Here is a 24,596-nt window from a genome sequence, read left to right on the forward strand (position 1 = left end):
AATATTGCATGAGATATACCTGCCCTAACAAATGACTTGTTGTTTATCTGAAATTCAAATTTAACTGGGCATTCTTATTTTTATTTGCTAAAACTGGCAACTCTAGTTGGAATGCTGGAATTCCAGCATTCCAGCCTAGAACAGGACTGTGCTGCTCAGAGGGGATCAGAGGCACCTACTGGGGGTGGAGAAAGAAGGACATTAGCATCTCTTAAACTGCTTCCTTATTCCTAGCATGGTTCTAGGCCAGCACTTTCATGGTAAGGTCCAGAGAACAGGGCAGTCTGGGATCAGGATGACCTCAGTTCAAATCTCAACTCCACCATGTGTTAGCTGTGTGACCTTGGGCAAGTGACTGAACCTCTCTGTGTCTCAGCTGGCTCACTTGTAAAATAGTATCTGACAGACTGCTGCTGCTGCTGCTGCTGCTAAGTCACTTCAGTCATGTCCAACTCTGTGCAACTCCATAGACGGCAGCCGACTAGGCTCCTCTGTCCCTGGGATTCTCCAGGCAAGAATACTGGAGTGGGTTGCCATTTCCTTCTCTAATGCATGAAAGTGAAAAGTGAAAGTGAAGTCGCTTAGTCGTGCCTGACTCTTAGTGACTCCATAGACTGCAGCCTACCAGGCTCCTCTGTCCGTGGAATTTTCCAGGCAAGAGTACTGGAGTGGGTTGCCATTGCCTTTCAGTTCAGTTCAGTTCAGTTCAGTCACTCAGTCGTGTCCGACTCTTTGCGACCCCATGAATTGCAGCACACCAGGCCTCCCTGTCCATCACCAACTCCTGGAGTTCACTCAGACTCACGTCCATCGAGTCAGTGATGCCATCCAGCCATCTTATCCTCTGTCGTCCCCTTCTCCTCCTGCCGCCAATCCCTCCCAGCATCAGAGTCTTTTCCAATGAGTCAGCTCTTCCCATGAGGTGGCCAAAGTACTGGAGTTTCAGCTTTAGCATCATTCCCTCCAAAGAAATCCCAGGGCTGATCTCCTTCAGAATGGACTGGTTGGATCTCCTTGCAGTCCAAGGGACTCTCAAGAGTCTTCTCCAACACCACAGTTCAAAAGCATGAATTCTTCAGCGCTCAGCCTTCTTCACAGTCCAACTCTCACAGCCATACATGACCACAGGGAAAACCATAGCCTTGACTAGACGGACCTTTGTTGGCAAAGTAATGTCTCTGCTTTTGAATATGCTATCTAGGTTGGTCATAATTTTCCTTCCAAGGAGTAAGCGTCTTTTAATTTCATGGCTGCGGTCACCATCTGTAGTGATTTTGGAGCCCCAAAAAATAAAGTCTGACACTGTTTCCACTGTTTTCCCATCTATTTCCCATGAAGTGATGGGACCGGATGCCATGATCTTCGTTTTCTGAATGTTGCGCTTTAAGCCAACTTTTTCACTCTCCACTTTCACTTTCATCAAGAGGCTTTTGAGTTCCTCTTCACTTTCTGCCATAAGGGTGGTGTCATCTGCATATCTGAGGTTATTGATATTTCTCCCGGCAATCTTGATTCCAGTTTGTGTTTCTTCCAGTCCAGCGTTTCTCATGATGTACTCTGCATATAAGTTAAATAAGCAGGGTGACAATATACAGCCTTGACGTACTCCTTTTCCTATTTGGAACCAGTCTGTTTGTTGTTCCATGTCCAGTTCTAACTGTTGCTTCCTGACCTGCATACAGATTTCTCAAGAGGCAGATCAGGTGGTGTGGTATTCCCATGTCCTTCAGAATTTTCCACAGTTTATTGTGATCCACACAGTCAAAGGCTTTGGCATAGTCAATAAAGCAGAAATAGATGTTTTTCTGGAACTCTTGCTTTTTCCATGATCCAGCGGATGTTGGCAATTTGATCTCTGGTTCCTCTGCCTTTTCTAAAACCAGCTTGAACGTCCGGAAGTTTACGGTTCACGTATTGCTGAAGCCTGGCTTGGAGAATTTTTAACATTACTTTACTAGCATGTGAGATGAGTGCCATTGCCTTTACTAGGGGTTAAAAGAGATAATACTCCTGAAGTTTCAGCACAGTATCTAGCACGTAGTAAAAGGAAATCAACCCTAAATATTCACTGGAAGGACTGATGCTGAAGTTCCAATACTTTGGCCACTTGATGCAAAGAGTCAACTCATTGGGAAAGACTGTGATATAGGGAAAGACTGAGGGCAGGAGGAGAAGAGGGTGACAGAAGATGAGGTGGTTGGATGGCATCACGGACTCAATGGACATGAGTTTGAGCAAACTCCAGGAGATCATGAAGAACAGGCAAACCTGGCATGCTGCAGTTCATGGGGTGGCAAAGAGTCAGACACGACTTAGTGACTGAACAACAACAAAACTGCCCAATAAGTGGTCTCAGCTTTAGTTATATTGGGCACATCTAGGTTCTGTGGGGCCTGAAGTTATAAAATTTGAGGAACTCTCTTGCCTGGAGAATCCCAGGGACAGAAGGGCCTAGTGGGCTGCCGTCTGTGGGGTCACACAGAGTCGGACACGACTGAAGCGACTTAGCAGCAGCAGCAGCTCTTTAAGAAAAGGAAAACAAAGTTATGAGTACAAAATCAGACACATACATGCAAATGAGGAGCCTGAAACTTACCCCACTTTATTTTATTTATTTTTTGGCCGTTCCCTGTAGCAAACAGGGATGGAACCCATGCTCCCTGCAGTGGACTTGAGGACTTTTAGCCCACTGGACCACCAGGAAAATCCCCTTACTCCTCTTTAAGACCATGGTAAGTCCACCTCCGGCCCTAACCAGTAATGTTCAAACTGCAGATCAGTAAACACTGGGTTGGTTGTGAAACTAATTTCAGTAATCAGGACAAAACTTTTTTGTTGTTGAGAAATAGAATGCAATCGAAAAGGTTCACTACAGGTAAGTGGGGTAAGTCATGTGTGTCCTGGGTGATGAGGTACAATGGATTTATTCTTTGGAATACAGTCATATATGTTCAAGAAATACTTCTGTGTGGGGGGACACGGTGACCCTTCAGAATGGGCATCAATAATATCCCTATTTTCTCTAGGGGTGAGGAAACGGTGGCTCAAAAACGTTAACAAATTTGCCCAAGACATTGTCAGGGCTAACAAGGGAAAAGTGGAACAGCCAGCACAACCAGCCCCTCATTCTCACCCGTCACCCAGCCCAGGCCCTAGTCAAGGAGCTTCTCAGACCTGCAGCCTCTCAGCCCTTCAGAGAGAGGAGGTGCTGCTCTGGCTCCAAGAGTCATTTGCTGGCCACACGCAGGAGGGCTTGCATCTGCGCCAGGCACCCAAGCTTGTGGCTTCAAGAGCATCAGGGTGTTAGAGTCAGGGTTGAAGACGCCCCCTGACCCCCGGGCCCCGTGCACCCTGCCACGGGGGAGGGTTCGTCCTGCCAGCAAAATTGCTGTGGTGCCACCTTCAAGCGATCCCCATTGTGTGCCACCCTCTGTCTCAGAGCCACACTCCTCGTCTCTCTGAGTCCTCGGGCACCAGGAGCGGGGATGTCCTTCCCCATTTTGCAGAAGAGGAGCCCTGAGACTTTGGCTTTATCCATTCAGGTCCAGAGCCTGGAATCAAGGGTGCTTGAACCCACTCTCCCTGCGGGTCCCCACAAAGGAGTCAAAGGAGGATCCTCCAAGAAATCCGGGGAACAACTGGTCCCTTCCTCCACAAAAATTCGCCTCCCCACTCCCTGCTCCTGCTCTGGCCTCTCTGCACAAGCCCACCCTCTCTGCATCTCAGATCTCAGGGGGAAACTTGGGCTGGAGACAATGCCGGGTCCTGGAGGGCTGCTGGGGGAGGGTGGAGCCACCGGGGGTGGGGGGGGTGGGGGGAGCCAGAGTGGGGACGGGGGGAGGAGCGGGGGTCAGAACTTCACGCCCCGGAGGAGGCTCCAGAGAGGCTGAGTTTCCCAAGGAGAAAGAGCCCATTCAGAGCCAGGAAGGAAGGGGAGAAAACCTTGTCTGGTGTTTGACAAGAGGAGAGGAAGGGGGGCAGGGGTGGGCGCTGCTGATTCGCTTCTCCCCTCAACTGCCCCTCCAGCAGGGCCTGGCAGGACAGCCAAGGAAAGGGGATGTCTGAGGGACAAAGACAGAGGGGGGGCCTCAGGGGGAGCAGGGGGGCTGGGGACTGCTGGGGTTGCTGGAGGAACCTGAGAGTTTGCCAGAAGGGTCTGGTGAGGGGCCTGGGGAGTGAGAATTGCAGAGGAAGAGGGTGACTGAAGGACAGAGGGCAGCGCGTCAGATCTGCCTGAGCGGGTCTTTGGCTGCAGATACTAGGTCCACGTGCAGTGGAGATGACCACCAGCACTGAAGAGGCAGGAAGGGGCTCTGGCTCAGGGAGGTGACCTCGAAGGGTCAACAGGCTGGGGGCTGGAACCAGCAGCCTGTGAAATACCAGTCAATCATTGACCAGCCGCTGACACTGGGGGCACAGGAGGCCTTGTGTGTGTGTGTGCGCGTGTGTGTGCGTGTGTGTGTGCGTGTGTTGGCACCAGAGGCTCCTCCTCTCTGGCTACCTCAACAGCCAGCCAGGGGTCAGAGGACTGAAAATAAACAGAAAAAGGGAGGAGACGCAGGCCACAGTCCGAGGTCCAGGTCACAAACTGGGGCCTGCCCCACAAGGCCTCTAGTCTGGGGCAAGGTTTGCTCGGGAAGTGTCTGTATGAATTGGTTGGTCGGAAGGAGTCCCCCAAAAGTAGGCACAAGGCCTCTCTGGGGCCACAGGAGAGTAATTTGGAAGTTTCTGGTCAGAAAACGTATTCTTAACTTGCAACCTAACCTCTGGGAGGCCAGTCTGTTAACCCCAGTCCCCAGGTTAGCAAAGGAGCGGAGCCTAAAGGGACACACCAGACACGTGAGACCCTGGGTGTGCTGATCGCCTCCCTCAGCCCCTCAGCCCCTCAGCCCCTCTCAGGAATGCAGGCTAAGGCCTGGGGAGTTGGCCTCCCTCCCTCTCTAGGCTGCCTGGGCTCTCATCTGGCTTTGATGCAGGTGCATGGAGCAACCATGGCTTCCATCTTGGCCTGGGCACGCACAGCTGTCACGGTTTGTGATCCCATGTCCTGTGCTGTCGGTGTGTTTGTGCTGACTGCTTAGTATGTGCCTTAAGTGCATCTGAGGGGCTGTCGGCTGTCCTCACGTGGTAACTGGGCTGTGTGGCCTTGAATAAGGCTTCACTTTGCCATCTGAAATATGAGAGTTGCACTGAATGTTTCCTGGTCACAGTGTTTTAGGGTTTGGTGTGGGAGTAGTGACCCTTTCAACCCCTACACTTGTCCCTTGAAAGCACCATTGAGTCATCTTTTTGGCAGATTCCAGATTCCTTGTTTCACAAGCACTGGGTCTTGCTGCTCTGTTCAAGCCTTGAGGACCCCATGCTCATTCCACTTGCTGCTGTAGATACAGACGACTTGGGTGTGAATGAGGACATTCTTGCCTCTGGCTTTCGGTTTGGGGAAGAAGAAACTAGGAAGCTTTCAGAAGCATAAAGCTATGGCAATCATGAAGTCTTGATATGGAGGGGATAACTCCAGTTCCAGATGATTTCATTGACTGAACCCATGCCTCTCTTTCCTTGCACTTCCCATACAATCATTTTTTTAAATCCATCAATTCCTCTTCCAGTTCATCTAATCTTTTTCCCAATGCCAGCACCAGCTGGTCTAAGCTTCCATCAGTTCCATAGGCAAAAGCATAGGTCTTTGATCTTGGATCTTGCCCGCTTTCAATCCTTCCTTTCTCCCACACAATACCAAAGTAAATGTTTTCGACATAAATCAGATCATTTCATTAGCTCCAGTGCTGAAACACCTCCTAATGGCTTCCTGTTGCCTAAACTCTTCACCTTGACCTGAGACCTGCCAGAACCTAGTCTCTGGCCTTCACTTCGGTCTCAGAGCCTTCCAGTCATGCAGCTTTCTTTTCTGTTTTTCAAAGATGCCAAGCTTGTTTCTGCCTTAGGGCCTTTGCACTGGCTGTTCCCTCAGCCTAGAACAATCTGCCCCCAGGTGTTAGCATGGCTGGTTTCTTCTGGTCAAGCAGGTTTCAGCTCAAATGTCACTTTCTCAGAAAGGTCTCTGACCACCTAATCCAAAGTGGCCTTCTCCTCCTCCCTCCTTTGCCTCCTTCCCTCATTCAGGTTGTTTTCCAATTATATTACTCAGTGCTTGTGACTATGTGAAACTGAGTTTTTACGTTATACCTGTTTTCTAACTGATGACATACAAATGGCACAAAGTTTTCAAAGTACAAGAATAAAAAACATCTCTCACTTCCTTGTCACCCAGATACACAGTTCCACCTCTCCCCAGAGGCAACAACTATTTCCACTTTCTAAGTATAGTCTCTAAAAATAACAAACATAATATATATACTCTTGTTTTTCCTCACACGAGGTAATGTGTAGACACACACATATTGTTCTGTATCTTGCTTTTTTATACTTACCAAAAATATCATGACGGTTTGTCCACGTCAAGATATTATAAATCTGCCCCGTTCTTATTAATTTCTATTTTGTATTCTATGATAATTATCTGGATCTCCCTCCATTTATGTAATTCATTCCCTATAGCTGGACATTTCGTTTTTTCTCTTTTTTTTTCTGCTATTGAAAATAATGAATAATGCTGCCTTGACTAGCTTTGTACTTTACCCCATTTTGCACTTGTGCAGGTATACCTAGAGACTGTGTAGATGTAGATATACCTATGAGAGAAATTGCTGGTTAGAGAGTCTATGGAAATTATTGGATTAAAAGGTATGTATATTTTACACAGTGCTAAACAGTCCTACAAGGAGAGCCAACCAGTCCATTCTGAAGGAGATCAGCCCTGGGTGTACTTTGGAAGGAATGATGCTAAAGCTGAAACTCCAGTACTTTGGCCACCTCATCCGAAGAGTTGACTCATTGGAAAAGACTCTTATGCTGGGAGGGATTGGGGGCAGGAGGAAAAGGGGACAACAGAAGGTGAGATGGTTGGATGGCATCACCGACTCAATGGACGTGAGTTTGAGTGAACTCCAGGAGATGGTGATGGACAGGGAGGCCTGGCGTGCTGCAATTCATGGGGTCGCAAAGAGTCGGACACGACTGAGTGACTGAACTGAACTGAACTGAACTGAAACAGTCCTACATAGCGATCATACCAATGTGCTCTTGGTATTAGCAGTCTTTTGTTTAGTATTCATTTATTGCCTGTCTTCCTCCTCTGACCATGAGAAAGATGGCACCTTGGTCATTGCTCTGTCCCCAGAGACTTGCACATGGTAAACTGCAATACCTATTTGATAAATTAGGAGGAATCCTCACTGTAGACTATCCTTCAATTTTTTATTCTAAGAATATGGCCAGTTTGCCTATGAGCCCTCAGCACACTGTACTGTGTGCTTTTGTCTTTCTCCTCCCTAGACTTGGAAGGATTTCTGATTCATCTATTTTTTTCCTAGTGCAATTGCTAACACCCAATAGGGCTCAATAAGGCTGAGTTGAAGGAATGAATCAATGACTTTGCAGGCTGTGACTCACATAAAAAACCAAATCCAAGTTAGGAAACAGATTAAGATGAGGGAGCTCTTGAGCAAGGAAAGGAGGATCTCTGGGCTGAAAAGTGGGGAAATGGAGAAGCCTGGTAATTGTTTCTTCTGGCAGGAAAAGTTCTCAAGAGATGTCCCAAAGAAACAACACCTCATCTCCCATCGGGACAACATGACAGACCTCTCCACCTTTAATCTAGGATTGTTTTCTCCATTGGATAGCCATGAATTTTCAAGGACCTAAAAAATGTTTGAGGCATGAAAAAATTTTCAATGCTAGCTCCAAAATATGATAAGAAAACTGCATAAAAACAATTAATATTTTATTAAAGATGTACAAAATATAGCATTATGTCAACTATTTACTTAAACTCAATTCAATTTACATATAGTTATTTATAAATTTTATTTAATGTGCATGCTGCCACATTTTAGGATGTTTGATATAATATAGGATGAGGCTTCCTAAATTGGAACCTTGAAAGTTTTAAGAGTGCTGTTTCTCAAAAGGAGAATCCGTACTCTGTCAGTATTTCATCTTCTTTAATCCTAAATTTCCTCATTTTTAAGTAGGAATCTTAGTAAAAATATTCATCCAAGCATTCTAGTAAGAACAAAATAACATATTGCATTATAAAAGAACTAGTCTATCACACATACTTCAGCTATTTTTAACTTTTAAAGAGAGCGAGAAAAAAGAAAGAACTGACCCATCAGATGCAAAATAGTATTAGTACTCGATTATTTTCAGTCAGCTCCTGGAGGGCTGAGTGGTTGTTTTGTTCATTTCAGTTTCCCAATCAGTATCAAACTGGGTGCCCAACTCCAGGGGACACTATTCATGTCATATTGAACTGAAAAAGGTACCATTTGCAGAAAATATAATGTGAATGGGGCACCCCTGAGCACCATTCACAGAACATAAAATATGAATGGTGCTTCCTGGAGCTGGGCCTTACCTTGGTGCTGGGGCTAGGGGCTCAGGAAATGTTTGCTGACAGAGTGAAAGAGTAGAATCCAGGGACTTCCCTGGTGGTCCGTGGCTAAGACTCCGAGCTCCCGGTGCAGGGGCCATGGGTTCAATCCCTGGTCAGGGCACTAGATCCCACATGCCAAAACTAAGACCTGGTTCAGTCAAATAAATTAATTAATTAAAAAAAAAGAATAGATAGAATCCAGAGAGTGGAGTGGAGGAAAAGACAATCATCACACACACACACACACACACACACACACACACACACTAATTATGCTTCAATCCCTGGGTTGGAAAGATCCCCTGGAGAAGGGAATGGCTACCCACTACAGTGTTCTTGCATGGACAGTTCCATGAACAGAGGAGACTAGTGGGCTATACAATCCATGGGGTTGGAAAGAGTCAGACAGGACTGAGCAACTAACACTTTCACTTTCTATTCCCAAAGATCCTCCTCTTAATTTTTCTTGAAATAGGATATCTCTCTTATTTCAGCGTAGTTTGAATCATGCTGGTGATTTGATAGCCCAGCTTTGGCACCCAAATTCTTATGATAAATTACATTGTTCATTCACTTAAACAAACAAAAACATCAAAAAACTCCATCTTCGGTCTTAGCAAGTGCCTTTGTGTGTGTGTGTGTGTGTGTGTGTGTGTGTGTGTGTGTACTCAGTCATGTCCAACTCTTTGCAACCACATGGACTGTAATCCACCAGGCTTCTCTGTCTATGGAATTTTCCAGGCACGAATGCTGGAGTGGGTTGCATTCCCTTCTCCAGGGGGTCGTCCCGATCCAGGGATCAAACCCCTGTCTCCTGCATTGGCAGGCCAATTCTTTACCACTGAGCCACCTGGGAAGCCATAAACCAGTTTTAATAAAATTCAAAAGAAATGACCCCAAAAGTTTTCTCATTATCACTTTGTGTGGTCCATAGTCATCTAGATTATGCATATATCTACCTTGACTCTATCACGTCCTTCCTTTGTATGCTTCCCATTGGGGACGTGTTCCTTCTATTTGAAAAATATCTTTTAGTATCCCTTTCACTGAAGGTCTGCAGTGACAAATTCTCTTTGTTTCTGTCAGAAAACATAAATAGTCTTCATTTTGGAGCCATATATATTTTTATATATCAAATCCTAGGTTTTAACAGTTAATTTTCCTTCTGTGTTTTAAATATGTGGCTCTATTGTCTTCTGAATTTTATTTCTACTGAAAGTCAACTTCAAGTCTTAGTATGGCTTCTTTCCATTCAAATGTCATTTTTCTTTTTTTAGCAGTTTGTTGATGATAGATGTGAGTTCCTGTTAGGCTTACCCTGAGGCAAATTCTGTACTAGTGCTGGCAGTAGAGTAGTAAACAAGACAGCAAAGTCCCTCCACAATCTTGCCTGGGAACAGAGACCACCATATGTTATATTCCCTCCACGTGTTATTACTCCTAGAAGCAGTGTTTCAGTTGAGACTAAAAGAATCAGCAGGAGTAAGAATGATATGGACGAGGGGACGAGGGAAAGCCAAGGGCCATGGCCTCTTGAGGGAAGTCCGGAGCAGAGAAGTGAGGGAGATCAGTAGGCAGGAGTCAGATTATGCAGGGCTTGTGGAATTATGATTTTATCTTGAGGCAAGTAGGAGCCAGTAAGGAATTTTAAGGAGAATGATATGGTCAAATTTCAATATTTGGAAATGGAGCATGGGCTGGAGGGGTGTAAGTAGAAGTAGGGGGATGTGTTAAGAGGATACTTTGGATGCCTGGATGACAGATGATGATTTCTTTAACTAGAGTGGTGGTGCCAGTGGAGTTGGAAGATAAATGGACACTTCCAGGTACATTAGGGTGAGGAAATCCGATTAAACTGGGAACAGAAAAATAGCCCTAGCTCAAACAAAGAGGCCCTGGAGAAGAAAGAAGACAGATGTTGATAAAATACCACTTTATTTTGCTTCTTAACCTACCCGGTGTCTCCCTTACCCTAACCCTGTCGCCTTGTTATAAGCAGATAACATTTAGGCGAGGGGCGGGGCAGGCGCCGGCAAAAACCCGGGAACTTGTATTTAAACTGGGGCGGACGTCAGCGGAGAGCAGATGAAAGAACACAAGGCACTTCCGCTTACTCCGGAAGTGAAAGCTCCTAAGTTCCTCCGCAGGCGGAGAGCCAGGGTGGAAGGATGGCCGGGCGGACTGCGCGGCTGGTATTGCTGGCAGGAGCAGCCGCGCTAGCAAGCGGCTCCCAGGGCGACCGCGAGCCAGTGTACCGCGACTGCGTGCTCCGGTGCGAAGAGAGGAACTGCTCGGGGGGTGCACTGAAGCACTTCCGCTCCCGCCAGCCAATCTACATGAGTTTAGCAGGTAAGCCACACCCCGCGGTAGGCCCCGCCCAATGATCTTCGCCCCGCCCCCTAATACCACTCTGTAAAGATGTACCTTAGTTCCTCCCTCGGGTCCATTATGGGTGTGAGTGAGTGGAGCCCCAGAGTGATGATAGCCTGTCAGCCAGGAGCTTCGTTTACTTTTTATTTATTCAGTCAAATGGGCATTTACTACCGCCTGGGTACAAAGTACTGGAATGACACTGAAATCAGCCCCCAGGGTCCTGCCACTGGGGGCTCATAATGCAATGAGATGGTATTTCGAGCCCCCAAGGATTCTTAGATTAAGTAGCATGTAGGGGAGGAAGGAATCGTTTCTGACTTTGAAGAGCTAGGGGCACTGATTAGCTTGGACATTCCTGAAAGGAAGGTCTTCCCGATAGATGCATTAAATTTAGGCCTGTGGCCATAGTGGGCACTTACAGTGTGACAGGTGTCAAAATAGTTATTTTTCACAACAACCCTTAGAGGTTGATTCTCTTAACCTGATTTTTACAAATGAGGAGACTCAGAGAGGTTAGGTGTCCTGTTCAAAGTCACACAGCCAGTAACTAGTAGAGTTTTCAGTTCTGGCCTGTTTTGACTACCAGTTTGTTCTCTTTACTGTCTTTTGTTTACCACACAGAAAGAACAGAGAGTGGAGGCCCTGGGTAGATATGGACACATCCTGCAGCTTGGTTTACTCAGGGAGCAGGGTGCCTGAAAAGGAGTCATGGGAAATAAAGTTTAAAAGGCAGGGTGGGGCCTCCAAAGTCAGAGTGAAGAACCTGAGCTTCATTTTCATAGACGGGGGTTAAGATGACAAGGATTTCTTCCTGGGGAGTGAGAGAAAATCCTGTATTCAGGAAGAGCAAACGTGAACCCAGATGTCCACAGATGGGTCCATCAGATGCGGAAATCTCCGTCTTGGGTGAAAGGAGAAGAGACATCTCTATTTGCTCACTGTACACTCTAACACACACACACACACACACACGCACGCACCTTTCCCTCGTGTGTATGTTGCACCATCACTCATCCATCCAAGCAGAAAGTTAGGATTTTCAGATTTCTTCTGGTTTTCTCCAACCTGCAGGCCCTCTTGGCTTGTGTTTGGGTTGGAGCCCCTTTGGGGCTATCTCTGTGCCTCCCTGTGCTGGGGAATCCACCAGGCCATATTTATCTGTTTCAGGTTGGACCTGTCGGGACGACTGTAAGTATGAGTGTATGTGGGTCACCGTTGGCCTCTACCTCCAGGAAGGTCAAAAAGTGCCTCAGTTCCACGGCAAGGTGAGCTGGAGGGTCAGGTTAAGTATATGGTGGGAGTAAGATGCCTCTAGTTGGATCGCGCTGTTGAAGCAAGCCAAAGTGTGGGGTGATGAGTGTGTGTTTCCTGTCCTCAAAACATGCTGCTTTTCGTATCATCAGATGGGAACAATGTGTCTTGCCTCTGGATTTGAGGTAACAAGATCTGGGAGGTTTTGGGGTCTCCTCAGGGAGTGGTGCTGGGCTGCTTAGAGTGGTTGAGATGCCCACCTTGCTACAAGGACAAATTCCCAGAGTGTCCCCTTGGTATGCTCTCTGTTGCTTCTTCAGTAGGAGTCTGGATTTAAAATAAAAATACCCCCTCAGATTGCCCAGTGAGGCACAGAGGCTCAGCTTGCTGATACCCTTTGATCCAATAAGATCTTATTCTAGGCTGTTGCGGCTGGTAAGAATTATTCTCCCCAGCTTGTCACAGAGTAAGGTGAGGCTCAGAGGGCTGTGGTCAGTGGTAGAAGATGGATTAGTTCTTGTGTCTTCTAGATGACAGGTCTGTGCTGCTTCCACCAACCATACTGAGCCATCAGCACTGGCCTGCCTTGTCTTCCCAGTGCTGTGAATGCTGGCCAGGATAGAGGGATGACTCTCAGCCAGGGAGCGCAGGGGAGCTTGTTGACCTGAAGAGGGACTGCATCTGAGGCTTTGGCCAAGGTCCAGAGCTGAGGAGCTGGCTGGGGACCTGGGGATGCAGCAGGTCAAGCAGAGGTAGGTGGGGCCAGCTGGGCATCGCCTGCCCCTCAGGCCCCCTCCATGTGCTCCTTTTTCAGTGGCCCTTCTCCCGGTTCCTGTGCTTCCAAGAGCCAGCTTCTGCTGTGGCCTCTTTCCTCAATGGCCTAGCCAGCCTGGTGATGCTCTGTCGCTACCGCACCTCTGTACCAGCCTCCTCCCCTATGTACCCCACCTGCGTGGCCTTCGCTTGGGTAGGTAACCTGGTAGGATTCCTGTTCTACACCCTCATCTGAGAACGAGGAAGCCTTAGATCTCCATTCTCACCCACCTAGCTTCCCCTCAATTTTCCAGGGTTAAACCTGCAGCTGTGGGGTGGTCCAGCCTGGGGAGAGCAGGGAAGGTGCTGAATCAGGCCTTTGCCTTCTAGAAGATCCTGGGTCCGGCTATCTGAGAGGGAGGGAGAGAGGAAAGAGACCTTGATCTCGTCCCGAAGCAGGAAGCTGCTCAAACACCAGTAGAACAGTTTACAGACACAGAAGGGAGACGGGTGGTAGGAGCATGCTGGGACCACAGGTCTTTCCCAGGACCCCTGTGGAGGCTTCAAAGCCCTGTCAACCCCAGCCAAGCCCTAGAGGCAGTGGCAGCGACAGTACTCTGTCTAGAGCTTAGACCATCCCTAGAGAAGCTGAAGTGTGTTCCATCTGAGTATCCAGAGAGGTCTCTGAGCTTCACAGAGTGGCTGGTCAGAAGAGCCAGCATCTGGGGCCTGGAGCTGTGTGAGCAACAGGGACTGTGGTACAGATACAAACCACAAGCACCTTGGGGAGGGCATGAGAGGTTGCAATGGATGTCTCTGGATCAGAACTACCACGGTAAACCTTAGGGAAACAGCCCCCACTCACTCACCTTGCTTCCATCAAAGCAGCCATTTGTTCAGGTGTTGAGTGCCTACTATGTGCGAGAGATCCAAAAGCATATAAAAACACATGGGTCCCCACCCTCTGGTGCCAGTCACATAAGTACACAACTGAATGTAAAAGGTCAGCTATGAACCAGTGCAGTGAAGGCTAGATCAGTGCTGTGGGGTGTGGTGGGGTCTAGACCCGCACGGGGCAATCCAAGAAGGCTTCCGTGAGGAAGGGGTATTGAGGTCAAACCAGAATGATGGGTGAATGTGCACTGGCAGGACAGAGTGTAGGTTATATGAGGACATGAACGCCAGGAAGCCAACCAGGCAGGAAGCTGGGAGGGGGTGTGCAGCAGGTGAGCGGGTGGGCAGCAGGTGGAGCCTGGAGATGGATAGAGGTGGAGAGCCTGCAGGCATAGTAACACTTTAGATCTTGACTCTCAAAACCTCATAGTAACACTTTAGATCTTGACTCCCAAAACCTCATAGTAACACTTTAGATCTTGACTCCCAAAACCTCAGGAAGCAATGAGGGTTTCAGAGAAGGGGCTTCGTGAATACATTTGCCGTTCTGGCCTCTGTGTAGAGGCCAGGTTGGAGGAGGCAGGAGTGGATGCAGAGCCTATTTGGTAATTTTCGTGTAGGGCACAGTAGCTAGGCTGGAGAGGTGGCACAGGTCTGGGGAAGGAGGGGCATTAAAGAGAAGTGTGTTTGAGCTGTGTTTTGGAGGTAACATTAAAAATTTTTAATGCGTTTCTTTAACAAACCCATGCACAGCTCTTACTCTGTGCCAGGTATCATTCTAAGCATTTTATAAATATTAACCTTGTTAATCCCGTAAAAAGCTTATGAGGTAGGTAGTAGTATTGTCCTCAGTTTACATCAAGGAAACCAAGGACTGGAAAGTTTAAGTTACCTGCCCCAGGAGCCAGGGTTTGGCCTGGCATCTGGCTCCAGAGTTTACACTCTTACCCCATCTTGGCTGTGAGGCGACCTAAGATGAGAAGTGAGAAATCAAGGACAAGCCCTGTGCTTCTGCTTAGAAGACAGTGATAGAAACTGTGAGTGTGGATGTCATCACCAGCGGGGAGCTTGGTGAGAAGAGAAGGGATCTGGGATAGAGGCCCGGGAAACCCCAAAACTTAACGGCTGAATAGGGGAGGAGGAGCCAGCAATGCAGACAGAAGGAGTGGCCAGAGGGGCAGATGGAAAACCACAGGGCCATCGTGTGGTCGGGGGAGCCCTGGGACAAGGATAAGAAGGAGTCGGCCATTCTCCTGAATTCTACTTCAGTCAAATAGGATGAGACTGAAGGTCTCTGCGGACCTTGGGGAAGCTGATCGTGTCAAGAGCCGGAAGTCTAGGCCAAACCTTGGACTTCAGAGATGGGGACTGGAAGGAGGGCCAGAAGGAGGCTGTGGAACCTCTGGGAAATGGTGCTCCTCCCTAATACTTTCCATTCAATAATATTCATAATCTTTATCAGTTATAGAACTCAGATCACAGGATGGGCATGGTCCTAAGTTCTATACATACATTTTCTTGTTTAATCCTCATGATATCCCTGCAAGCCCTGTGGAAGGCTCAGAGCGGGGAAACATACCCAAAGTTATCAGCTCACAAGGTGGTGACTAGTGGAGACAGCGTGGCCCCCAGGGCTGTCTGACTCCAGGGCCTGAGCACCTAGCCCCCTCTGGGCTGTCTCCACGTGTGCTGCTGCCTGTTTGTGGGTATCTGCTGTGGGTAGAGACGGGTTCATGCTTGTGGTGGCTGAAGCCCCCATCCCAAGGAGCTAAGCTGAGTGCGAGGTGCAGATCTGGCCAGTCTGGGAGGCAGGATAGAGGCTGAGGCAAAGAGGGCTCAGGGAGCGAGCCTGGCGAGCTATGAGGTGGAGACCACATCGTCTGGGTGGAGGAGTCTCTCAGGGAAGCACGGGAAGGAGGGGAGCCTGCATCTCCTTCTACGGGATCCGTAGGCCTCGTCAGGCTTAGACATGTGCCCAGAGGGGAGAGGACGTTGGATTCCCACCTCCTGAGCTGGGGGCCCAGCAGGAGCGAAGGTGCAGAAGCTGGTCAGTGTGGGGCCTGGGCCAGCATCCTTGGGAAGGTCAGCCTGACTGCTGTGACTGGCTGAAGGGCAGACGAGGGAGTTAAGAGGGAGCAGAGAGGGCTCTGAGTGCCGGACTGAGGGGCCAGAATTGTGTAGACTGGGGCCTGGCATCATTCCAGCCTGTCACTGGTGGGACAGAGCCACCACTCCCTGTTTTTGCCCTCATGCAGAGAAGTGAATTTGGTCCTGGCTAGACGCTGACTCCTTGGAAGGAAAGTTATGACCAACCTAGATAGTATATTCAAAAGCAGAGACCTTACTTTGTCAACAAAGGTCCGTCTAGTCAAGGCTATGGTTTTTCTAGTGGTCATGTATGGATGTGAGAGTTGGACTATAAAGAAAGCTGAGCACCGAAGAATTGACACTTTTGAACTGTGGTGTTGGAGAAGACTCTTGAGAGTCCCTTGGACTTCAAGGAGATCCAACCAGTCCATCCTAAAGGAGATCAGCCTGGGGTGTTCATTGGAAGGAATGATGTTGAAGCTGAAACTCCAATACCTGATGCAAAGAGCTGACTCATTTGAAAAGACCCTGATGCTGGGAAAGATTGAGGGCAGGAGGAGAAGGGGACGACAGAGGATGAGATGGTTGGATGGCATCACCGACTCAATGGACGTGGGTTTGAGTGGACTCCAGAAGTTGGTGATGGACAGGGAGGCCTGGCATGCCACACTTCATGGGGTCGCAAAGAGTCAGACACGACTGAGCGGCTGAACTGAACTGAATGCAAGCAGGAAAGGTGGGGAAACTGAGGAGAGTTCTCTTGTCCCCTTTCCCTTGGCATTCTTCCAGGGACACTGATGCCTGCCCTTACTGCCCCTCGTCCCTGCCCCTGTTATCACAGGACAGTCCTGCCTGAACTATCTGAACCGAACTCAGAGCCTCCTTGGGTAGACACGCTGGTCTGAGGGCACCTCAGAGAGTTCCTGCCTTCATCTTCATAACACGTGCCAGAGGCTGGTGGTCGCTTCACAGCTTTCACTTTGATCCCGCCTGATTCTGGGGTCTTTCGTCTCACTGGCATCTGCCACTCAGCTTCTGTCTTGGCGAGGATCATACCTCCCAGGTGTGTCCTGCCGTCCACCATGACAGGGCCCTTAGGGACACAGCCAGTGATGCCAGGTTGGGAGAGGACAGATACCTGCGGCCTGTGTCTTAGGACACCCTGAGGACATGGGGCCCCCTCTTCGTGCCACCAGGAGGCCCTCGAGGGACAGAGCCTCAGTGCCCACACTCTCTGATGATCCAGTGTGGCTTTTACACTCGATCTTGTGTATTTGCAAGACGGAAAAATCCCAAGCTGTGTGGAGGTTGTGACTGTGGATTTTGTTGTAGGCTGGGTTTTCTGGAGCGACTGGGGCTCCTGATTTTTAGTGAGTTGGGGTGGGGAGGCCCCCCCACCTGCTCCAGGTGAGGTCTTGGGGAGGGGAAGGGGCCTCTGCAGCTTTTTCTCCAGCACTTAGCAGTGCTGACGAAGCTTTGGCATAAGAAGTCAACCCCTGCCTTGACATTTAGACCTGAACTTGGGCTGGGCAGCGGCCAGGCTTTGGAGGAGCCCACCACAGACCTTTGGCTTCATGGAACCGGAGGCCCCTGCTCTCTGCCAAAGCTATGAGGCTAAACTGGTTCTCTGTCCCTTCATCCAACAAGGAAAGGTCCTTTGGGTAGAGTGAGGATGGGGTGCCAGGAAAGGCCAGACTGTCTCTTCAGGATGGTTTATAGTGGTGGGGACTAACTGTACCCGACCTGTGCTGAGGAAACTGGGAGAAGATACAGCAGAATGGTGGCTAGACTTCCGGAAGGACGTCCCTACGGTCAGACAAGCGCCAGTGGAACAGGCAATGGCAGGAAATCAAGGAATCCTTTTTGATGGTGGAAAAAGTCCCCCTCCTCCCGTCTCCATCCACTTCTTGCCCACTTCTCTCTCAGGAGTGAACTGGGGCTGGCTTGCCCTGCCTGAGGCCTCTGGGAGAGGGGGGCAGGATGGCAGCAGGCATCATATTTAACATTCTGCCTCCCCCACTTCTGAGACAGCGAGCTATTTAAAGACCCACTTGTCCCCACCGCGGCGGTGTCAATGACAGCCCCGAGCACTGGGGCTTAGCACTGGGGTCGAATTCTTGACAGATCTGGCTCACTTGGCATCCAACCAGTTTCACGGCTGTGATATTTTTGTCTCAATTTTCTTATTTTCCAACAGACTGAAACAGCCTCCTGCTCTCCTCCACTCAGACCACCGTGTCCCCCTCCAGTTCCACCCTCCTTGGCACCCTGCCCCTGGCCTTCCCCTTCCTTCAGTGTTCATGCAAAGTTCTTGGCGCCCGTGGCCCTCCTGGCCTGTCTGATTGGCCAGTTACCACCCCCCACCCCCGGCTCCCCCATTCTACTCAGGCTTGGCCGAGGAGCCTGGGAGCAGCCATACACTTGGGTCCTCCTGTCCTTCACATCCTTCTGTTCCTAAACTTGAGCCTTAATGACAAACTCTGAGTGAAGAGAAGTAACCTCTTTTTGGTGCATCCTGGTTGGGTCGCTCAGGAGCAGGAAGGAAGGGGCTCAGAGGGGGCTCTTCCTACAGCTGTGGCATCTGTGTTCTGGGACCAAGAGACCCTGGGGCTCCGTGGTTTTCCCTGGAACATTGTGACCTTTGAGGAACGGCAGTGGTGGGGGTCAGTTCCTGGACATGAAGAAGGAAACAGATATTTCTGGGCTACCTACTGTGTGCAGGCCCAGGAATAGCCACCACTTACTGAGTGGTTTCGTTGTGCCTGGTATCTTGCAGACATCGTCCTGAGGACCCTCTTGTGCAGTGGGTGCTGTTCTGAACCCTGTTTTGTATGTGAGGCAACTAAGGCTCAGAGAAGCCATTATTTGCTCAAGATCACACAGCTGTTTAGGGGTTGAGACAGAACTTGAACCCAGAGTCCATCTCATGATGGAGGCTCCAGACATCCTCCCCCCAGCCTGGAACTGTGGCTGGGCCAAGGCAGATTTGGAGAGACCACCCTTTCTCAGACTAGACTTCCCTGGCCTCCAAGGAGAGTGGGAGACGGACTTGGGCTCTTTGGCCCTGGTTCTGTAAAGGGGTGTGAGGATCCTACGCTGGTCAGCAAGGTAGGGAGAAGTAAGTGCTAATGTTGAACCCTGTCCTGAGCACTGTGCTGTACACTGTACTTGTTTTGTTGGTTAAATCCTTATCAATACTATGATTATTCCCATTTTACAGATGAGAAAACTGAGGCCCAACAAGGCTAACTAACTTGCCCAAGGACACACAGGAAATGCAGAGGCAGGATTTGAACCCTGGCAGTCTGGCCCTAGGGCCTGCACTCTTAATGACACTATCTCCCAAGTCTGAGGAGGGGGTCAGAAGAGGAGCCCCCCATAATGAGACACTCCCCAGGGGAAAGGGGACTTTTCAGGGTGCAGAGTCCAGGCTTCAGGTGGGTCTCTGTAAGTGGAAGGCACCCCGGGGAGGCAGTTGGACGGGGGACCAAACAACCCCAGTCCCTGTCCCATAGAGCGAAGCCCTAGCCCTGTGCATTCCCCCACAAGCCTCCAGCTGCCACTTCGTCTGCCTGTTACCTCCCCATTCCTGCCATGGGTGACAAGGAGACCTGGCTGGCTGCCATTGCCTGCTGCCTTCCCCTCTGCCTCCCCGTCACATTGGCTTTCAGGGCCACTTCCCTCCCCAAGGATGTCCCTGTGCCTGGCCTGCCCAGGAGACCTGGCCCACGTGATTACCTGGGTCCCGTCTCCAGCACTGAGCCTGCTTCTCTCCCTACTCTGACCCGAGCATCACAGACTTCACAGAAGCAGAGTCTGAGGAAGGTCTTCGTCCTGTTCCATTTTCCAGCCTACAGACCAGCGCCCATTACCGTCTCTGGGGAAGGGGTCCAGTCTCCAGGGATGGGACAGGATGGCTGTCCTCCAAAGACCTGGATTAACCACCTGACATCAGGGCTGGCAAGGGGACAAAGGATCACTTTGGGCACCCCCTGATTTGTCCCAGGGGGGAGCTTGGGCCCAGAAGGGCAGGGCCTGTGCCCAGGTCATGAGGAGCAGAAGCAGCAAGAGTCAGCCCTGAACCCAGGCCAGACGGCCTCACCAGGCTCCCTGAGCCTCCAAAGACTTCCAGGCTTGAGCAGCTTTGCAGCAGAGCTTAGGCCTCCACCCCATTGCTCTCCCCAATTCCTCACAAGCCCCCTCGAGCCTGTGTTAGGGAACTCATCCTACCACCTGACCTTCCTGCTGCATACCAGGGGGAGAGTGGTTTTTTACCCTGCTCCCTCTGCCCCTGCCTGGTCAGTTTTCCTGGTACACTGGACCAAGTGAGCAGCTCCTGGCCTTCACCCATCTCTGGCAGGCTTGTACCACCCTAGTGCACCCCTCCCCACCCCCAGGGCCTTCCAGGCCAGACCTTGGCCGCTTCTTCCTTGACTGGTTTCCCGGCCCTCCCACCCAGCCCACCCTTCTTTCAGTAAGTTGGGTTTCAGCAGTCCCTGAAAAAAAATGCCACCACCGACTCCCATGAGAGTGAGGGCTTATTTGCAAGATGATTTGTACTCTCTCCTTGCAGTTAATTTCCAGGAGAAAAGCCTCCAGCAGTCCCTTGGGCCCTTGCCCACCACAGCCCCTCCAGCTCTGCTCCTTTGCTCCTCCCAGATCCAAGCAGCAGCCACTGGCCTGGCGGGTTGGGCCGGCCCAGCCAGGGGAAGGCTGGGCTTCCTCCTCAGAGACTTGGCCCCAGTGGGATCTGCTTGATCTCCCTCCCTTGCTTGCTTGCTCCAGACACACCCCAAGCTGGCTCAAGCCCCTCCACCCCACCCACTTCATTCCCGCCCCCAGAGGCTGAGGTCACTGGCTCCCCTGGCCCGGGTGGGGCTGTCATCACCTGCTAGTTGGGGGAGGAGGTGAGGTTCCCCGGGGGCTGTTGTCTTAGCCATTGAGTAACCAGGGAACTTGACTGCCGGAACTGGTTCCCAGGCCAGGCGGGAACCTGTGGAGGCTGCAGCGTCGCAGCCTTGGGGGGGTTCAGGGGTGGGAAGCTTGAGTGTGAGGGACCCAGACTGGGTTGGGTGGAGGGGCATGGGTTTGTTCAGGACCCAGGGAAGCATGTTTCTCAGCTCCCCTTCCCCAAAGTGAGATGGAGGTGGACCCTCTGCGGGGGCTTCCCCGCCTCTGGGCGCCAGGCTCACCAGCCGCCTCTCTCCTCAGGTCTCCCTCAATGCTTGGTTCTGGTCCACAGTCTTCCACACCAGGGACACCGACCTCACAGAGGTGAGCGCCCTCCCACTCCATCTTCTGCTGGGGACAGTCCCGGAGGACAGGGACAGCGGTGGGGCAGCCCTGGCTCTTACTTCTCCTGCTGACTGGGTTCACAGGACACTTGCTTTGTGCAGAGCCTTTTCAGCCTGTTAGTGCACTTGAGCCTCACTTGACCCTTGTGAGGCAGGTGTGATTACTGGCTCTTCTTAACTGGTGCGGCAGCTGAGCATTTGACAGGTGAGATCACTTGCCTAGGATCCCTCAGCCAGTGAAGGGGGGCAATCCAGACTCGAGCCCTCAGCTGTTGAACCCAGACTGCACTCTGAAGTCTGCGCATGCTCTTCCATTCTGGAGTCTTGGCCGGCACACCTCTAAACCCTTGCTGCTGAGTACATTTTTTTGTTAAATTGTATAATGTGAATACAAGGGTCAGTCTATTGAACTCAGACATAGAACAGCGATAGAGGAAAGGAACATGAGACATCCCCACTGGCCATAGGCCTGGGACTCCCACATTAGACTCTGGCTCTCGCCACCCCCATCCCTGTTGGGTCTTCTCCGGGCCCTACCTTCTGTGAAGCCTTGTCCACGGCCTAGTCCCCTCACACTGGTCCCTCATCCAGCTCTCCTTGCCCTCAGAAAATGGACTACTTCTGTGCCTCCACTGTCATCCTGCACTCAATCTATCTGTGCTGTGTCAGGTGAGCCCGTCTTGGCTGCTATGGGGGCAAAATCGCGTCCTGGGGGCGGAAAGTGGTCACCAATCTCCCTGCCTGGGGTTGCTGTTCCAGGGCTTTCATCACGCATGCACATAGCATCCAGACGGATCTGGAGGGGACTCCGTGATGGGATGGGGGGCCCTGGCTCTTTCCAAGGAGCTCTGTAGCACACGGTCACAGGCTGCCCCTCTGGGACTGTAAGCCTGCCCTGCTGGCCTGGCTCCCCTGCATGGCTGCTGGGGTGAGGGGGGTACTTCAGGGCATGCTGCCGTGGGGACCGGTCACTCTCAGTCTGAGCAGCTCTGGGTGGCGGGGCAGGACCGTGGGGCTGCAGCACCCGGCCATGGCCAGTGCCTTCCGGGCCCTCCTGCTGCTCTTGCTGACGGCGCATGTCTCCTACCTGAGTCTCATCCACTTCGACTACGGCTACAACATGGCCGCCAACGTGGCGATCGGTGAGGCGGGACGGGCTCTGGGAGGACGGGGCCGTCTGCGGAACTGCCGGCTCGGGGTGGAGGTGGGCGTTCGTGCTGTCCCCAGAGAAGGAGGTTCTAGAGAGACCCTTAGGGTGAAAGAATTTGGGGGTAGGAGAGAGGGGCGGTTGGGGGGAGGCTCCTGAGGGTGGCTCTGGGGTCACAGAGGGGAGACTTGGGGAGGAGAGAAGGAGTCCAGGGAGTGAGCCTCTTCCCACCCCCGCCCGCGCCCAGGCCTGCTGAACGCGGCATGGTGGCTGGCCTGGTGCCTGTGGAACCAGCGGCTGCCGCATGTGCACAAGTGCGTGGCGGTGGTCCTGCTGCTGCAGGGGCTGTCCCTGCTCGAGCTGCTGGACTTCCCGCCTCTCTTCTGGGTCCTGGATGCGCATGCCATCTGGCACATCAGCACCATCCCCGTTCACGTCCTCTTCTTCAGGTGGGTGCCTCTCCCTGCCCAGCACTCACCTCTGTGCCGGCTTCTCAGAAGCCTCTGTGCACCTGCCACCCACCCACCTGGCCAGCTTGCCTGCACCACCCGCCCCCGCCCCCAGGGGACGCTCTCAGAGCTGTGCCTTGCCTCAGTGGGCTCCCCTCTCCGCCCACAGCTTTCTGGAAGATGACAGTCTCTACCTGCTGAAGGAGTCAGAGGCCAAGGTCAAGCTGGACTGAAGGCACTGGAAGCAGATCTGCCCTCTTGAGAATCCTGTCTGTCCCTGCTGGCTCCCCTTCTCCCCCGAAGTCCTTGAGATGATTTGTTTTCCTTTCAGCATCTTGAACTTGGACATGAAGGGTGTGGGCCCAGAATCATGTAACCTGCCCACCCTTGCTCACCCCCACATGACCCCCACAGGTCTTGGCAGACCTGGCCTCGTAACATCAGGGGCTAGAAAATGGGCAACCTCTTTGGTCCCTGGAGCTGAAATGGACTGGAACTGTGTTCTTAGCTCCACTGAGAGGAGGCTGTCTCTCCCTTCCTGTCAGCCTCCTCCTCACATCCCCTCACTGCCGGGGTGGTTCCCAGAACCCTCTGTCTAGCTGGGAGACCAGGTAGCACAGCCTTTGGGGATACAGTGAGGTCCCTTCTGTTACCCCTGTGCCCTCCTCGGGGCACCGCTAGGTGGCACTAGATGCTTGCTCTTGGGCTGCCCGTTTCCCAGCAGATCTTCTCATGGGATCTAGAGGAAGTAAGCTGTTGGGATTGGGGAGCAGTCTCACTAAGACTTACTCCAGTCAGACCCCCGGGAGGCCTCACCTCACTCCCTCTTTGGAGCCAGGACCCCAGAGAGCGTAGGACAGGAATCCCTCTGGCCCCTGAGCTGCTGTTCTGATTGGGAGCCCACACATGAGTGTGTGAGGGAGACCAAGTGTGTAGGTTGATGGGGTGGTGGGTGCAGATCTGGGGTGTGTGGGATGCCGGGTGGGGTGGTGAGCATTGGCCTTGTTGCAGTGCTGATGTGTGTGAGTGGTTTTGAAGTGTGTTGTTGGGGGACAGGCAGGTTAGTGTGGGTTAGGGGAATGTGCAGAGACTGAACGTGAGTGCAAGGGAGTATGAGTTGGGAGGGGATCAAATCATGTGGACAACCACTGACTGAACACCAGCTCTGTACACAGCCCAGGCCAGGCAGAGAGCCAGGATGTCCTCAAGATCTGGCAGGGGTAAGAGTGTCCAGGTTGCATGTGTGTTTACGTGTTCCTTTCTTTTGCACTCCCCTCTCTACAAACCTCATAGAGCTCCCACACAACTCAAGATCACCCCCAGAATCAGCCCCTTGGGAGGCAGAGGGAGGAAGGAAAATGGGGATCCTCCTTGCCTAGACATGGTTTGCCATCCCCTACCCCAGTGCTCTGCCTGCTAAGCCCCTTTGCCACTTCCTGACCCAGGGCGGGGGGATAAGGAGCAATCTGGGGGAAGAGGGGAGAAGACCTTGGCTGGGTCTAGTCTCTGGTCTTCCCAGAAGGAGGCAGGGGCAGTGCTGTGCCTACGCTGTGGTAAAGGTGACCCCTGCCAGTTGCCAGCAGCCATAGCACATTCCTGCTCCACACGGATAGAACACGTGGAGCTCCAGAAACTTTCCATCCCACGGCTGTCTCTGATTGGAGCAGGGAGTCTGCTCCTCTTCCCCTCCCTAGGGGTAAGGGCGCTGAGCTAGGACTCCAACCTCAGGGACTTGGGTGGCCCGTGTTAACTTCTTTTGATACTAAGAACTATTTTAAGGTGAGGAGGGTGGCAAGGGACATTCTTAATAAACCAATTCTCAGCCTCACCTACTGTTTTCGATCTCATTT

General features: G+C 51.4%; 1 protein-coding gene across 5 annotated transcripts; it reads left to right on the plus strand.

The window, feature by feature from the left end:
* The first annotated feature begins 10,634 nt into the window (after positions 1 to 10,634).
* On the plus strand, positions 10,635 to 24,574 carry PGAP3 (post-GPI attachment to proteins phospholipase 3). 5 transcript variants are annotated; one of them, XM_086357881.1, is made up of 8 exons: positions 10,635 to 10,846; positions 12,038 to 12,135; positions 12,936 to 13,088; positions 21,068 to 21,130; positions 21,758 to 21,819; positions 22,156 to 22,292; positions 22,545 to 22,746; positions 22,916 to 24,574. In XM_086357881.1, exons 1-8 carry the CDS (start codon positions 10,666 to 10,668, stop codon positions 22,977 to 22,979), a joined length of 960 nt encoding a protein of 319 aa, XP_086214007.1. In that variant the 5' UTR covers positions 10,635 to 10,665; the 3' UTR covers positions 22,980 to 24,574. The 5 variants fall into 5 exon arrangements, with proteins under 5 accessions (XP_086214007.1, XP_086214008.1, XP_086214011.1 ...); XM_086357882.1 differs by lacking the exon at positions 12,936 to 13,088; XM_086357885.1 differs by lacking the exon at positions 22,156 to 22,292 and having other exon boundaries at positions 22,640 to 22,746; positions 22,916 to 24,568.
* Positions 24,575 to 24,596: the final 22 nt, after the last annotated feature.

The sequence above is a fragment of the Bos grunniens genome, chromosome 19 (assembly GCF_055505025.1).
Source record: "Bos grunniens cultivar Pamir isolate PY7600 chromosome 19, Bosgru_T2T1.0, whole genome shotgun sequence".
In the NCBI taxonomy this organism is placed as follows: domain Eukaryota; kingdom Metazoa; phylum Chordata; class Mammalia; order Artiodactyla; family Bovidae; genus Bos; species Bos grunniens.

Bases quoted from the DNA above. Each gene is read 5' to 3' on its own strand.
- PGAP3 (XM_086357881.1), top strand. From the start codon at position 10,666: ATGGCCGGGCGGACTGCGCGGCTGGTATTGCTGGCAGGAGCAGCCGCG. The intron at 13,089-21,067 runs GTAGGTAACCTG...CTCTCTCCTCAG, and splicing joins CCTGCGTGGCCTTCGCTTGG to GTCTCCCTCAATGCTTGGTT. The intron at 21,820-22,155 runs GTGAGCCCGTCT...GTGGCGGGGCAG, and splicing joins ATCTATCTGTGCTGTGTCAG to GACCGTGGGGCTGCAGCACC.